General features: G+C 35.5%; 1 protein-coding gene across 1 annotated transcript; it reads left to right on the top strand.

The window, feature by feature from the left end:
• Positions 1-9,204: 9,204 nt before the first annotated feature.
• LOC133291943 (protein CLT3, chloroplastic-like) lies at positions 9,205-14,024 on the top strand. Its single transcript, XM_061490301.1, has 10 exons — positions 9,205-9,731; positions 10,313-10,458; positions 10,675-10,712; positions 11,258-11,373; positions 11,871-11,970; positions 12,059-12,094; positions 12,469-12,519; positions 12,630-12,753; positions 13,200-13,325; positions 13,535-14,024. The coding sequence occupies exons 1-10, from the start codon at positions 9,310-9,312 to the stop codon at positions 13,699-13,701; spliced, it is 1,326 nt and encodes a 441-aa protein (XP_061346285.1). The 5' UTR covers positions 9,205-9,309; the 3' UTR covers positions 13,702-14,024.
• The last annotated feature ends 1,545 nt before the right edge of the window (positions 14,025-15,569 follow it).

Here is a 15,569-nt window from a genome sequence, read left to right as displayed (position 1 = left end):
GTTATAAGAGGAAGGATGAGACTATTCTCCCCATTCGAGGAGAGATGTATTCTCTTTAATTCAAGAGAGAATGTTGTTATTCTCTTGTTATATTCATAAGGGTAAAGTGTGTGTCATTTTAAAGGATGTAAAGTTGTGTCATTTTAAGAGAGAGAAAGAGATAGATAAAGGAGAAGAGAGAGTTGACAAAAAAAATAAAGGTGTGGGTCTCACCTCTTTGTGAAAGTGAAAAGATATAAATTATGTCATTTAAAAGGATAAACACTTTTTCCTATTTATAAAGATGTAATCTTTTTTATTAAGTGAAAATTTTTGTATTCTTGTATTTGATTTTTCCGTTATCAATTGAGGAATGTCCACATTAAATTCTAATTTTAGTTTCTATTCCTATATTTTTTCCTACCCTAGCTTTAGCTTTTGTATGTATGCTATTTTGGTAGGTATCCAAGATACAACCCACATGTCTGAACACCTTCAAGCAATCAATCAACCCTATGTCATATTAAGTCAATTGTAAACATTATTAATCTTTGGTTTACAAAGATCATAGTTATTTTTATTATTTTATTTTTAAATTGATGGGTTGTTTAGTAGTGGGCACGAGTAGTTATTTTATTTCTTTTGTTATTTGAATTTAAATTTGATAAAATAAGTTATTGTTATTAGTGGAGTCTATCTAATGTTAATGAGTAGTTATTTTTATGGTTGTATTATCTATTTAAACCTTGAAGTATTGAAATAAAGATGATCGAATTAGAAAAAGTTATCCCAAAAGATATTTGTGTAAGAGCTCAGATTTATTGAGTAAAATCATTTGAGATCAGACTTCCTAAATAAAATCAAATTTTCATTTTTGTTTATTTAGTTGTAACATATCAGTGACATAATTACTTTCCACAAGTGAGTGGATGCAAAAGGTTAAGTCTATCTTTTCTACTTAGAAGCCTATCATGCCATCACGGTTGAAGTGAAGGAAATCATTTCATCAGACCCTGATTTTGATGAACAACCCTTTGAAAACCCATCATCAAGCACTCTTTCCCAAATTGCTTGTTTCCCAAATATGGTTCAGAGATGCAGCAAGTTGAAATGCATTTTCTGTGTAACAAAATGTGCCCCTGATGAAACTCATGATTGGTGGGGGGATCCAGTTTGTGCTTCCAATACTAAAAAGAGTTGAAACTCAAAGAATTGCCCAGCCTAACTCACATTTGCAGAAGCATTCCGTTTCAGTTGCAGGATTTGGAATTATATGAACTCGAACATTGCCCCAACTTTCCCACAACCACAATTCATTTTTGACATGCTCGCCAAACCCATTGCACAATTGTTGTTGAGATATATAGTCTCACATTGGTTGAAGAGCAACTAATGTGGAATTTATAAGACCTTGGGTACTTTCACCCCTTGAGCTAGCTTTTAAGTTGGTGTATCCCAAGGTTCTTTAACATGGTATCAGAGCTTGAGGTTCGATCCTTACTGCCCCCACTTTAAAGTGGAAACACAAAAAAGGTAAACCAAAGATTGGGCCTGTTGCATAATCACGCTTTAAGCCAAGAGGGCTTTTGCGTGAGGGGGCGTGTTAAGATATATAGTCCCACATTGGTTGAAGAGCAACTAATGTGGAGTTTATAAGGCCTTAGGCACTCCCACCCCTTGAGCTAGCTTTTGGGGTGGTGTATTCCAAGGTTCTTTACATGATATCAGAGCTTGAGGTTCGATCCTCACCGCCCCCCACTTTAAAGTGGAAGCACAAAAAAGGTAAACCAAAGATTGTGCCTGTTGCATAATCCACGCTTCAAGCCAAGAGGGCTCTTGCGTGAGGGGACGTGTTGAGATATATAGTCCCACATTGGTTGAAGAGCAACTAATGTGGAGTTTATAAGGCCTTGGACACTCCCACCCTTTGAGCTAGCTTTTGGGGTGGTGTATCCCAAGGTTCTTTACATGGTACTAAAGCTTGAGGTTCGATCCTCACCGCCCCCCACTTTAAAGTGGAAGCACAAAAAAGGTAAACAAAAAATTGAGCCTGTTGCATAATCCACGCTTCAAGCCAAAAGGGCTATTGCGTGAGGGGGCGTGTTGAGATATATAGTCCCACATTGGTTGAAGAGCAACTAATGTGGAGTTTATAAGGTCTTGGGAACTCCCACCCTTTGAGCTAGCTTTTGGGGTGGTGTATCCCAAGGTTCTTTATCATGGTATCAGAGCTTGAGGTTCGATCCTCACCGCCCCCCACTTTAAAGTGGAAGCACAAAAACTCTCACCCTTTGAGCTAACTTTTGGGGAGGTGTATCCCAAGGTTCTTTACATGGTATCAGAGCTTGAGGTTCGATCCTCACCGCCCCCACTTTAAAGTGGAAGCACAAAAAAGGTAAACCAAAGATTAAGCCTGTTGCATAATCCACGCTTTAAGCCAATAGGGCTCTTGCGTGAGGGGGCGTGTTGAGATATATAGTCCCACATTGGTTGAAGAGCAACTAATGTGGAGTTTATAAGGCCTTGGGCACTCCCACCCTTTGAGCTAGCTTTTGGGGTGGTGTATCCCAAGGTTCTTTAACATGGTCTCAGAGCTTGAGGTTCGATCATCACCGCCCCCCTCACTTTAAAGTGGAACCACAAAAAAGGTAAACCAAAGATTGGGCCTGTTGCATGATTCACGCTTCAAGCCAAGAGGGCTCTTGCGTGAGGGGGCGTGTTGAGATATATAGTCTCACATTGGTTGAAGAACAACTAATGTGGAGTTTATAAGGCCTTGGGCACTCCCATCTCTTGAGCTAGCTTTTGGGGTGGTGTATCTCAAGGCTCTTTAACGTGGTATCAGAGCTTGAGGTTCGATCCTCACCGCGCCAAAGATTGGGCATGTTGCATAATCCACACTTTAAGCCAAAAGGGCTCTTGCGTGGATTATGCAACAGGCCCCATCTTTGGTTTACCTTTTTTGTGCTTCCACTTTAAAGTGGGGGGCGGTGAGGATCGAACCTCAATATCTGATACCATGTAAAAAGGGTATTCTGATATATTATTAATTGTTTATAAGGCCTTGGGCACTCCCACCCCTTGAGCTAGCTTTTGGGGTGGTGTAGGGGTCAGCAGAAAGGCAACTGGGATCCCGCTCCCAGGTGAGCGGGCGGGGGTCCGGGGGGCAGCGCCCCCCGGCCCGTAGAGGCTAGGTAATGTTTAGGCCTCTGTTTCTATTGTAATTTTCTTAGCAGTTTGGGCTTGGGCCCATGAATAGCTGCTGTTAGGGTTTCTTGTAATCCTATTTATATTTGCCTTGTAAACCGAGAGTCTTGTAACGAGTGGCTGTGAGGTGAATATAGTACAGACAAGCTGGACGTAGCCTATATTGGGTGAACCAGGGTAAATCATCGTGTCAATCTCTCTACTCTTATCTCTTTTTCTGTTTTCTCGATTCTGTGTGATTGTCGATTTCCAACAATTGGTATCAGAGCATTGGGATTGAAGAAACATGTGAAGCATTCACTAAGTGGGAGAATGTTGGGTATGGCTCATACTTCACATGATGATGTTGACCCTAATTTGCCTTGGGCACTCCCACCCCTTGAGCTAGCTTTTGGGGTGGTGTATCCCAAGGTTCTTTAACATGGTATCAGATATTGAGGTTCGATCCTCACCGCCCCCACTTTAAAGTGGAAGCACAAAAAAGGTAAACCAAAGATTGGGCCTGTTGCATAATCCACGCTTCAAGCTAAGAGGGCTCTTGCGTGAGGGAACGCGTTGAGATATATAGTCCCACATTTGTTGAAGAGCAACTAATCCTTTTTACATGGTATCAGATATTGAGGTTCGATCCTCACCGTCCCTCACTTTAAAGTGGAAGCACAAAAAAGGTAAACCAAAGATTGAGCCTGTTGCATAATCCACGCTTCAAGCCAAGAGGGCTCTTGCGTGAGGGGGCGTGTTGAGATATATAGTCTCACATTGGTTGAAGAGCAACTAATGTGGAGTTTATAAGGCCTTGGGCACTCTCACCCCTTGAGCTAGCTTTTGGGGTGGTGTATCCCAAGGTTCTTTAACATGGTATCAGAGCTTGAGGTTTGATCCTCACCGCCCCCACTTTAAAGTGGAAGCACAAAAAAGGTAAACCAAAGATTGGGCCTGTTGCATAATCCACGCTTCAAGCCGAGAGGGCTCTTGCGTGAGGGGGCGTGTTGAGATATATAGTCCAACATTGGTTGAAGAGCAACTAATGTGGAGTTTATAAGGCCTTGGGCACTCCCATTAGAGATCAGTTATTAATGATATGTCATCCTTCTACTGCAAAGTCTATGATTTGGCTCCATCACAAGCGTTTGGGACATCCACCATTTAGTCTTTTGAAGTCTATGTTCCCTTCTCTGTTTCTCAATAATTCGATTGAGACCTTTCATTGTGATGTTTGTGAATTTGCAAAACACCATCTAGTGTCATTTCCTTCTAGCACTATTAAAAGCAGGGAACCTTTTTCTCTTATCCATTCTGATGTTTGGGGCCCTTCTAAAGTGCACAGTGTTTCAGGTGCAAGGTGGTTTGTTTCTTTTATTGACGATTGTACTCGGGTAACATGGATATACTTGATGAAAGACAAGTCTGAAGTACCAGAGATATTTATTCGGTTTCATCACATGTTGAGACTCAGGTTGGTAAGGGTATTAAAAGACTAAGATCTGATAATGGTACTGAGTACGTCAACCAACACCTGTCACAATTCATTTCAGACAGAAGTTTGATTCATGAGCTCACATTCCTTTGAGCTCGCTTTTAGGGTGGTGTATCCCAAGGTTCTTTACAGTTGTGTATATGTTGGATACACGAATCTGCTGGCTCTTTTCCTGACATATTGGTAACTTTTGGGTGTTGATACTTGGTAATATGATCATAACTTCTATTTAAGTCTAGCTAAACGCAATCCTGGATTTGCAGTATAGGCTACATAATTTCCTCTCGGACTTGATTTTTTATAAGTGATTTTTTATAATAGTCTTTATCATTATAATTTTTTAATCATTTTACATTAATGCCATCATGAATTTCGATAATCATTTAATAAGCACAATCTTGAGACTTAGTGCTCTGTATTCTATAACTACGAATGTTATTTTACTTATGATATATCATGTTTTAGACTTGGTGATGATTCTCACCAATTGTGGTGGAAATTGTTTTGGACCAGCCTTCTCTGCCCAATACATTAAGGAGGCGTTTGGTTGAGGAGAAATTTTTATGAATCATAGGAAAATGTGATTAGTAGGGAAATGGTTGGAAAGTGAGTTAGGTAGAAAAATGTAAAAATAGTTGTTTGGTTGGGAAAAAAATTTTCGGGGAAATTAGGTAACTTTTGTAAAGTCTATGTTTGGCTTTTAGTAAAATATAGATGGGAAAAAAATGTGCTATTACCAAAATAACCTTATTTTTGAAAAATGAATCAGTTATAAAAATGGCCGTGAATTAAAACGAATAGCTAAGGTATTCACATCGTGTTTGTTTTTTTCTTTATAAAAAAAGGAAAAAAGGAAAAAAAAAAGATGAATTAATGATAGTAATGCATGGATAGAAACAAAAGATGATGTTTGCTAAAATAATAATAAATTATTTGTCTTTTATAAGAATCAAAAGTAGATGGCAACATTACAATATTAAAATATTAAAACATTGAAGTATGCTTGTAACAGAGGGTAAGATGGTCTTTTGCTTATTACACCCACTAAACTAAATACATAGCTAACCGCAAATACCACATATGAAAAGGATTTTTTTGGCCGGCAATCTCTTCCCAAAATGATAGACAAAGTGGTTTGCTAGCATACTGATTTAGGTAGATAAATTTGAAACCTCTCTCAACCAAACAGGGCACCCAATTTCCCCACTTCACATTTGCCTATCAATCTCCTCAAAAACCTCCAACCAAACACACCCTAAGGGGTCATTTCCTTGCTTTTCCGTGAGCATATAGAACTCAATATGGAGGATCTCTCATTCCTTTGCACAACTCACCCATTATATAACTGGTAGAAGAATTCCTAACTCACAAAAGTGAGGTAATAGGCAAAACGATGATGTCTTACATACATAGAAGGATAGTTTTATTGAGGAAGCTTGACCTCTTGCACAAATTGTTTTTCCAAATAATTCGAGTGATGATTTCTTATTCTATGTGATGATAGTTTAAATGGATAAAGTATAATTTCAAAATAATAACTACCCACTACAACAATTAAATATATTGAACTAAAATAAATTACTCACTACTAACACTAGGGAATATCTCCCACCTACATATACCACTCTTCATCTATTGAAGAGACACTTTGCATTTATATATTTTATGAGGTTTTATTTTACTGAAGTCTGGAATCATAGTGTCTTTACACATTCCCTCTCTCTCAGCCATACCTGAGATAGCACCACGATGAATTCTTATAGAGTTTTGGTCAATACCATTGCCTTCAAGAACACTCTACAATGATATACTTAACCCATCAAAAGATACATATCTAACTGTTGAAAATTCACAAGAGTGATAAAAAGTCATTTAAGTGATAAAAAAATCCCACATCAGGAAGGAATGAGCTAAGCATGATATATATAAACAAAAGAATCTATAAACTCCATGCCTTTAGGTTTTGAGTTGAGATGTGGTATGAGACCCTTTATAATAAATTTGTTATTTAGGTCCATTTTAATGTGTGGCAAGAGTCTCTCCTAATTGTACATCCTAGATTTGGGCTCCTGGTCGCTGCCCAACACTAACTCTGTTCCACAACAGCCAATAAATATAAACAAATGTAATGATATCATCAATGCACACAAGATTTTTAAGGTCTTTTTTTTTCTTTAAAATAAGAAAGAAAGAAAAAACAGCAGTATCCCAATTGCACCACCAAAATGCACAACTCTCTTAGGATCACTTAAAAATATTGATAGTTTTCCAAATGATGCAATGGATATGGTACCGCTCAGATAGATTGTTTTGTCTTGTAGGGTGAGATCGGCAAAGCATCTACCAAAGTTGTATTAGAGTGAGGAAAAACGTTTACATATTTTCCTGTCTTTATTAAGACTAGACCGTGTGGTATTCACATCAAATTTGTCTTCATTCCTCGTGGTCACTGGTCACCATACATCACTTTAGTTTGATTTTGTTTGCGTGAAGCTGCTTTTGTCCATGGTTCATGGTTGCTTGCTTCTCCCAAATATCCATTTTCTACCATTGAAGAGTTACGTTACGTCTTCCATCCACTAACCTGATCTTACCACAATTATCGTTTGTAAAAAAGGGGTCCCAAAATTTATTACTTACATTATATTATCTCTATATAAATTGACACAAGTCCCCTTCCTTGAATGACTAAAATTTGAGTCTTCCTTTACCAAAAAAAAATAAAAATAAAAATAAAATAAAATTTGAGTCTTCCAATCCTTTTTTTTTGTTAAAAAAGAAAGTTCTTGCATAAAAAGATTTTATACAATATGTTGAGTTCATCATCAGAGAATATTAATACGCATGTAGTGCGATTTTTTATGGGAAAAAAAAAGACCGCTGCAAAGTGCTAAAGATTGCGCATACCTTGAACCATCTTAGCAGCCAGATAATGTTATCATTAGGTTGTTTCAATGGATTAATGTTTATCGTGCGGCAGTAAATATACACATAAAATTATATGAGATTCATATAAAGAAAAAAAAAAAAAATAGACCTCACATATTTTTATCAGTGTTTAAAAATCCGGCCCGGCTCGACCCGGCCAAGGTCAGGGGGTCACGGGTTCAACGGGGGGTCATGGGGTCACTACACTGACCCGATTTTATATATTAAAAAAATATAAATATATATATCCTATATGAAAATATTAAAAAATAAATCACCAATCTTCAAAGATTCAAAATATACTTAACATAATTCACCAATTACAATCATAAGTCAATATTACACAACCTAATTAAAGTATCAAGAGACCAAAGTACAAAACTCATATTCTAATAGGGTCACTGCCTCTTTTGAGAAGGTCTCTAACAAAGGAGAATTTAAAGGAAGTAAGAATGAGTTTTTGTTTTCTATCGACAACCGTAAGGATTTCATTTGAATGAGTAAAATTCTTACTTTTTTTAGAAGATTCACGACAGCGAGGTGAAGATTGAAGACATCCAGGTCGCTGGGAGAGAAGAGAACGATTAGATTTAGGTTTCCAAGTATTTTTATTTTATTTGTTTAATAAAACGATATTGTTTCATGAATTTGTTTTTAAAAAAATAAAAACATGCAATGACCCCCTTTGACCCCTCTGACCCGGGAGTCACGATAATCCTGCTGGGTTTTGGGAGTCGGAGGGGTCGATATGCATATATGGTCTAACTTGTGACCCCAACCCTCAGAGGGGAGGGGTCCGGGTTGACCCGGGTCAACCCGGGGGTGGAGTGAGGTGGGGTTTTAAAACACTGATTTTTATATGAATAGGAAATAAAATTTATCTCCTGACAAATATTAATCTCTTGTTTTATAATAAAAATAAGAATTTATTTTTTCTGCGGTCAATGAAGATAAGTTATCTATATTGAACTTTGTTTTAGTACGCAAATCAAAATATTTTTGTAATTATAATTTATTTCAGGATCATAATAGTGTTTCTTATTATAATTTTTTAATTCAAAATGATATCGTTTTGAGGGTGAATATAGATAATTTATCTCTTCACTCTCGAAACGATGAGAATCCATGATTGTGAAATAGTAACTATTTGCAACATTGGAGTTCATAATGACGATCCCTTGAGAATCATTCAAAAAAGATGAGTATTCATTCTGTGGGTAGAGTTCATGCACTCTTCCAGCAAAACAATTGAAGAAGTCAATTTGAAATTCTAATCCCTTTCTTTCGGTATATAATTCTTTGAACACAATCAACCTGTGAATAAAATAACGAATCATTATAGCTAAACAATAATACGATTACGACCGTTAAATTAAAGGAGTTCCTTTCCATACTCCCAAAAAACTAAAATAATGAAAAAGCGCGTTATGTCAATAACATTATAACTTTGTAATTTTTGTTAAATAAATTTATAATCTCATAAAAAAGAAGAGCAGCGTTGATTTTTATTTTTATTTTTTTCCTAAAATGAAGATACAAAGTGCAAATTGGATTTGGGTTCGTATGATAAAGAAAGCAGACTCAGAGTGGTGTTGTCGCAAAATTATTTAATAATAAATAATGTTTTTTTTCTTTTTGTTGATTCCTCAATCTCTCATCATACTCATAAATAGCCATCTTCCGTTATTTTGAATTGTTGTTCAATCAACATTCAGATTATGATATCATTTTGCCGGCGGCTACCTGCCGGCGGCGCCACTACATCGGACGGTCGTGTTCAGTTCCGGCTGCCGACCGTTTCCGCGAAGATTTGCGGGGTCCGTTACGGCTATTCCGGCGGGCACCTAAAGCCGTTGAGAATTCGGTTGGCGGTGGGGCCCACCAGGTATGGTGGCGCGTGGGAGAGATCAGTTATTCCAAAGGAGAAGTTGGGGCTCTGCTCGTACGCCTTGGGGGATCAGGGGGTGGCGCCGGATGGCGGGAATGATGCAGTGGAGAGGAGTGGGAATCGGACGGCGGAGGTGGCGGTGGCGGCCGCCGTGACGGTGGTGATGGGTGTTGGGAATCGGGTTCTATATAAACTGGCTTTGGTTCCATTGAAACAGTACCCTTTCTTCCTTGCACAGCTTGCCACTTTCGGGTACTTCACTTTCTACCTTCCGCAGCTATTATTTTCTTAACTTTTCTTTTTTTTAAATGTTATTTGTATATAATGTATCATAATTATACCTAATTTTATTTTATTTTTTTAAGTTGAATGAATTTGTATTCAAAGGTGTATTTTTTTTTATTAAAAAATTGTATGAAAATGAATTGAGAAAGTTACATGCGAATTTTATTACTTTTTCATTTTTCTGCCAACAAAGCTTATTTTAATTTATTTATTTTTTGTCATAAGGTTGATTCCCGGAATGTTGTAAAATTGCCTTTCAATGTTGATTTATGTTATAAATTAATTCTTATGATGATATTGACTTAAATTAGTCATAAAAAAGTAAATATCATGGTGATGTTAGTTGTTGTTGAAAAAACAAATTTAACTCTAATATTTGTCGCGGAAATGATTTTCTTAGAGAATTACCAACTCGATTATATTTTACTTTTTTGGTTCACTCTGTCTACAATAATCTTTTCTTGTTTTTGTTTGTTTGTGTGTGGTGATTTTGTGGATAAGAGTTGATATGAGTAAATGTAATGATTGATATTTTTTGTTTATTTCAGATATGTGATTGTGTACTATGGCATAATGTATATCCGGCAACATGCTGGGATTGTTACTGATGAGATGTTGCGTACGCCACAGACTCCATTTATTGTTATTGGTCTGTTGGAGGCTCTTGCTGCTGCCACTGGAATGGCAGCAGGAGGTAATTTTGCAACCTTTTTCTGCTCAGGACTACATTTTCATTCATTCTTCTTTTCATGAGTACATCAATTTTGCTTTGTGACTGCACAGATATTCATAGTAGGATATTAGATGCTAACAATATATTATCTTTAAGTTGTACAATTTTATATCTCCATGAAAATGCTCATATTATGAATTTCATTTGATAATTTGTTGTGCTCTTTTTTCGTATCAGCAATTCTGTCAGGAGCATCAATTCCAATTTTGTCTCAGGTAAAAAGAATCAGAAGTCAATTGCTCTGCATGATTGTTCTATTTTAAATCTTCTATAGTTAACTTATGCTTGTTATTTATTGTAATTGGTTATTTAGTTAAATGGTATCTGTATCTAAATGAAATATATGAATTTCAGAATTATCTACAAACTTCAGATGTTGATGAAAATGAACTGAAAACAAACTTTAGTTACTCAAGATTATCAAACATTGTATTGATTAATAAGTTCAGAATGTAAGTTCATTTGATCCATTGCAAAGGGATTACAGAGTTGAAAGCTGTATTTAGGTAAGCCTTTGTTTATTATTTACTACTTTTAACATGATCGTAAAAATCAACCATTCAAGTATCTAGTACCCAAAGAAGCACTGTCCTTGGGTATGTTTCCTGCTTTATGAAATTAAAACTTTGGTGTATACGGTTAGCAATGTTGTCACCTAAACCGACTCAGTTCTGTTTAGCTCATCCATATACAACTTGCGTAGGTTTCCTGTTAAAGGTAAATTAAAACTGGATAGCTAATTTGATCTATTCTCTTGCAGACGTTTCTAGTGTGGCAAATTCTCCTGTCAATTATTTTTCTTGGGAGAAGATATAAAGTCAACCAACTACTTGGTTGCTTTCTTGTAACCGTTGGCGTAATTGTTACTGTAGCAAGGTCAGTAGTTAATGTTATTTTTTTAAAGGTGTTAGACCAAGGTGGCTCAGTTTTTGAGTGTCAACAAGGGCAATGCGTTCTTGAGTGTCAATAAGGCTGTAATCAAGAACATGGTTTACAACGATGTTGGCCATGAGTCAACAAACTAATTCCGAAAGTTGCTAAGCATCTTGATACAATTATTACTGGTTGCATTTTAATGGAATTTTTGGACAAATTGATTTGATGATAGTAGGTTTCTTCTTAACATGTGAGTTTTAAGAGGTTGCAGATCAAAAACTACTTAATGCTTTCAAATTTTAGTGACAGATTTCATGCCGAACAACAAAGTCAAAATTTTGATTTAGCATGTCAAATCATATTAGTGACTCCATATATTATTTCACTTTTATTCCTTTGTGATTTTTCAATCAAAGTCTGGAAGCAAATTATGGACTATTGGACTGCTGAATTTCCTGCTAAGGCCTTCTTATTTATAACTCTGTTTACTATTGTAGTGGAGCTGGTGCTGGGAATTCATTAAAGGAAGGTGGTATATTTTGGAGTGTTTTGATGATAGTTTCATTTTTACTCCAAGCGGCTGATACCGTGCTGAAGGTTATTATCTTTTATAATGTTTGTTGCATTTTCCCAGCTTTCAAACTATTTCTCTATAATTACACGTAGCATTTTTCATACTTTGCAGGAGTTAATCTTTTTGGATGCGACACAAAAACTGAAGGTCTGTACAGTAGTGAATTGTTTTAATTCATATTTTTCTGCAAATTATGGCTTTCAAAGGTCATAGCATAAGGCCATTTGACAACCTGAAGTAAGCAACACCACTTGTGGTGCACTCACAAGCACATTTGCCTCAAATGTTGATGCAGAGAACAATATTACTAAATTATAGTAAAACTTTTAGTTTAGTTATACATGATGGACTGATTTTAATAGTCAACTTAAACAATCATTCTTTTATTGTGGGAGACTCTAAAGCTTCCAAACCACTGTTTTCAGATGCATGCTGCGAAACTAGTTCTGTTTAAACTTGACATTTTTTTATTTGTTTTGAGTGGGAATATACTAATTAATAGTCAGTATTATCTGAAACAGGGAGGTTCTCTGGACCTGTTTGTTGTCAATTCATACGGATCTGCTTACCAAGTAGGTATCCTGCAATCTTTCATGAAATTTTAATCTCTGGGATTACAATGAACTGTTTACAATATAAATACAAATGAATGCCTAAAGGCTTGAATATATGCTTAGTGTAGGCACTGTTTATATTCCTTCTCCTTCCCTTCTTGTCAAAATTATGGGGCATCCCCTTCAGTCAACTACCAAACTACCTTAAAGATGGTGCAGCCTGCTTCCTAAATGTTGGTACATTATCAAATGGTGAGCTGTATTTCCTTTTCATATTGTCATATCTTCTATGGGTCAGTTTCGTGTCCTTTTAAAAATGAGGGTGAAAATTTCAAGGATGAGCTTTATATGAAAAATTGTATGAAAACTCATCCCTGGATATTTCACTCCCAATTTTAAGCACGTACCATACTGGCTATAGGTGTTAACCAAAAATGTCTTTGGCTTATGAAAGCTGATGTAAAATATTTGTTGTCTAGCTTAGTATAAAAAGCATTACTGTGGTGTTTGTTAAGTAGATCTGTCTCTCATATAGCCTCAAGTCGCAAGGCAATATTACTTTGCATGTAATATTTCAAGAAGAATTGCAAATATCTCTTTCATGCAAAGTAATTGTGATATTTGCAAGAAGAATCGCAACCCTAATTTTCTATTCTTATTATTGTGATTATTGTGATAAAAGGGTTTTTTGGTCCCAGGATGTGATGGTGCCCCTCTGCTGCCTTTGCTCTTTATTATTGTAAACATAGGTTTCAATATTGCATTGCTTCATCTCCTCAAGATCTCTTCAGCTGTTCTATCTTGTCTTGCTTCAACATTTTCAGGTATTCGAGTTGTTTCAATGAATTATAGCTACATTGAGGTTTATATTGACACCTTATTCTTAATTCGGAGAAACCAAGGGAGGGGGGTTATGATGAGTTATTTAAGTATAGTTTCAGCAGTGCGTGCGTGTGTGTAAAATCAATTAAAAATGAATGGTAATGTGAAATTATGAGGTATACCTAACTGATGCAATTTGGCTTTGTGGCAGTCCCTATATCTATCTACGTGTTCACTATGCCATTGCCATATCTTGGTGTTGCCTCCTCTCTTCCAACAGGGTTTCTGGCAGGGGCCATCATTCTCATTATAGGCTTACTCATTTATGCATGGACCCCTTCAAATGGTTCCTCAGGTGCTTCCTTTTCGGTTTCCTAGAGAGGCTAAGATGGGTTAGAATGAGTTCAAACAAATGAGTTGACAATTCATTGCATACGGTACCACACTACACACAACAAATTCAGGTCCACTTTTCCTTGACGGCTATAAGAAGGAGAAAGAAAAATGTTGTATATAATTTGTTTCAATGCAATAAATTGCTAATGAGCATCATTGATGAGCTAAGCTCAATTGATAAAGAAAAAGTAGGGAATAGAATAGAAGAGGTCTCAAGTTCAATGTTGTTTGAGTTAAGAAAAAAGAAATGGAGAATAGAAGTCGTTTTGTTGACTAAGAAAAAAAAAATTGTCAAGAGAACGTTATTGATGGGATAAGAAAAAATCCACACAGTTCTTTGTATTGATCCTATGGTTGATCTGTTTAATTCAGGCACGTATGGAGAGTTAGTTTCGGATTTTTAACTTGCAAATTCATCTAAATCCGTTCCGCATAATTGTGAATCAAAAAAGTTTGTTTTTTGGTTTTTGTTTTTATTAGTCATTGATCTTCCTACAAATCTTTGATGTTCATTTGATACTTTTTTCTCTGGGCAACATTAATTTTTCGAAATTTTTTTCATACTTTCAGTAATAGGCGGGAACCATTTTGCGACCCCTACAAAATTGAGTGTTGCCTATGTTGTAAAAGGATACCGACAAATTTTCCTATATTATGTACCAAACATGTTCTTAATGTTTAATTAATAAACAATTTTTTTTTTTGGGGCAAGAAAGTGATAGTATTTGCAAAACACTAACTAATAAAGTTAAATTTGCATGAGGTAAATTTAAATGTATAATGATAATATGCATCAAAAGTTCTATATTATTTATTTTTTAATGATAAAATAAGATAAAAATGCATATTTCAATATTTTCTTTCACCTTTTTTCACTTAAAAAATGTCAAGTGTAAATATGATTAATTTTTTCATCTAAAACCACTAAAATTGGTCTAATGGTGAAGAATTTAGGTAGGTTATATTAGATTATGTGTTCAATTCTCACTTATATCCAAAAAAAAAAAAATACAAAAATTCATCTATAAATATTAGTACTAAGACGGCGTTTGATACCCAGATTTTTTTTTTGAATTCCTTGGAAAGCATGGCAGGGAGAATTAGAATAACACCTTTGGTAGCAATAAATGCAAAACTTTCTCGGCTAAAATGTTTGTCCGATTTTATGTTGTTATGTGTAAAGTGTTGTATGGCTACCATGTTAGAAAGTCTATGAATTAGGTGAAAAGTAATCGAAATAATCTGGACCAAATTAAGCTTGCTTTTTTTGTGTACTATTTGTACCAGCAAATGGACTTCATGAAATGACAACAACCTTCTACTACTGTAAAGGTGGGGTTCAATGCTTCAAAATTAAAATATATTTAAATGATAATAAGAAATCCCTTTTACTACCTAACTCTCACGAATTTTTTTTATGTCTTAGTATTATATTTTCTAAAAAATTTTATATGCGTATTTTTTTATTTTACTATGGGATCTTTGATTTTCTAAGTTAGTATCACGAGCAAACCTAAGTCGAACCAAAAGATCTGATACCATTTTGTAATACCTCAAATTTATAACAAAATTTAAAATAGCAGAATTGACCAAAATTCATATTTAATTACTTATTAGGATCTCATAAATATTGCGGAAGCTAATCTAAAATCAATTTGGGAAAATATTACCACGCACCTGTAACAGGGACAAGTGTAAGGCCAACTTTATCATACTCTTATACCAAAATATATTCAATATAAATATTCGAAACTTCAAAATACAAATCCTCGAGTATAAGGTTTAACTTAAATATGTCTTATACAATTATTAAATTCTAAGCATAAAATTTATAATATTTGGACCTATCT

The sequence above is a fragment of the Gastrolobium bilobum genome, unplaced genomic scaffold (genome assembly GCF_033153095.1).
Source record: "Gastrolobium bilobum isolate Gb01-03AN ecotype WA unplaced genomic scaffold, APGP_CSIRO_Gbil_v1 utg149762, whole genome shotgun sequence".
NCBI classification, from domain to species: Eukaryota; Viridiplantae; Streptophyta; class Magnoliopsida; order Fabales; family Fabaceae; genus Gastrolobium; species Gastrolobium bilobum.
Note: the sequence above shows the minus strand (reverse complement) of the source record. Positions and strands in the feature narration are given on the sequence as shown.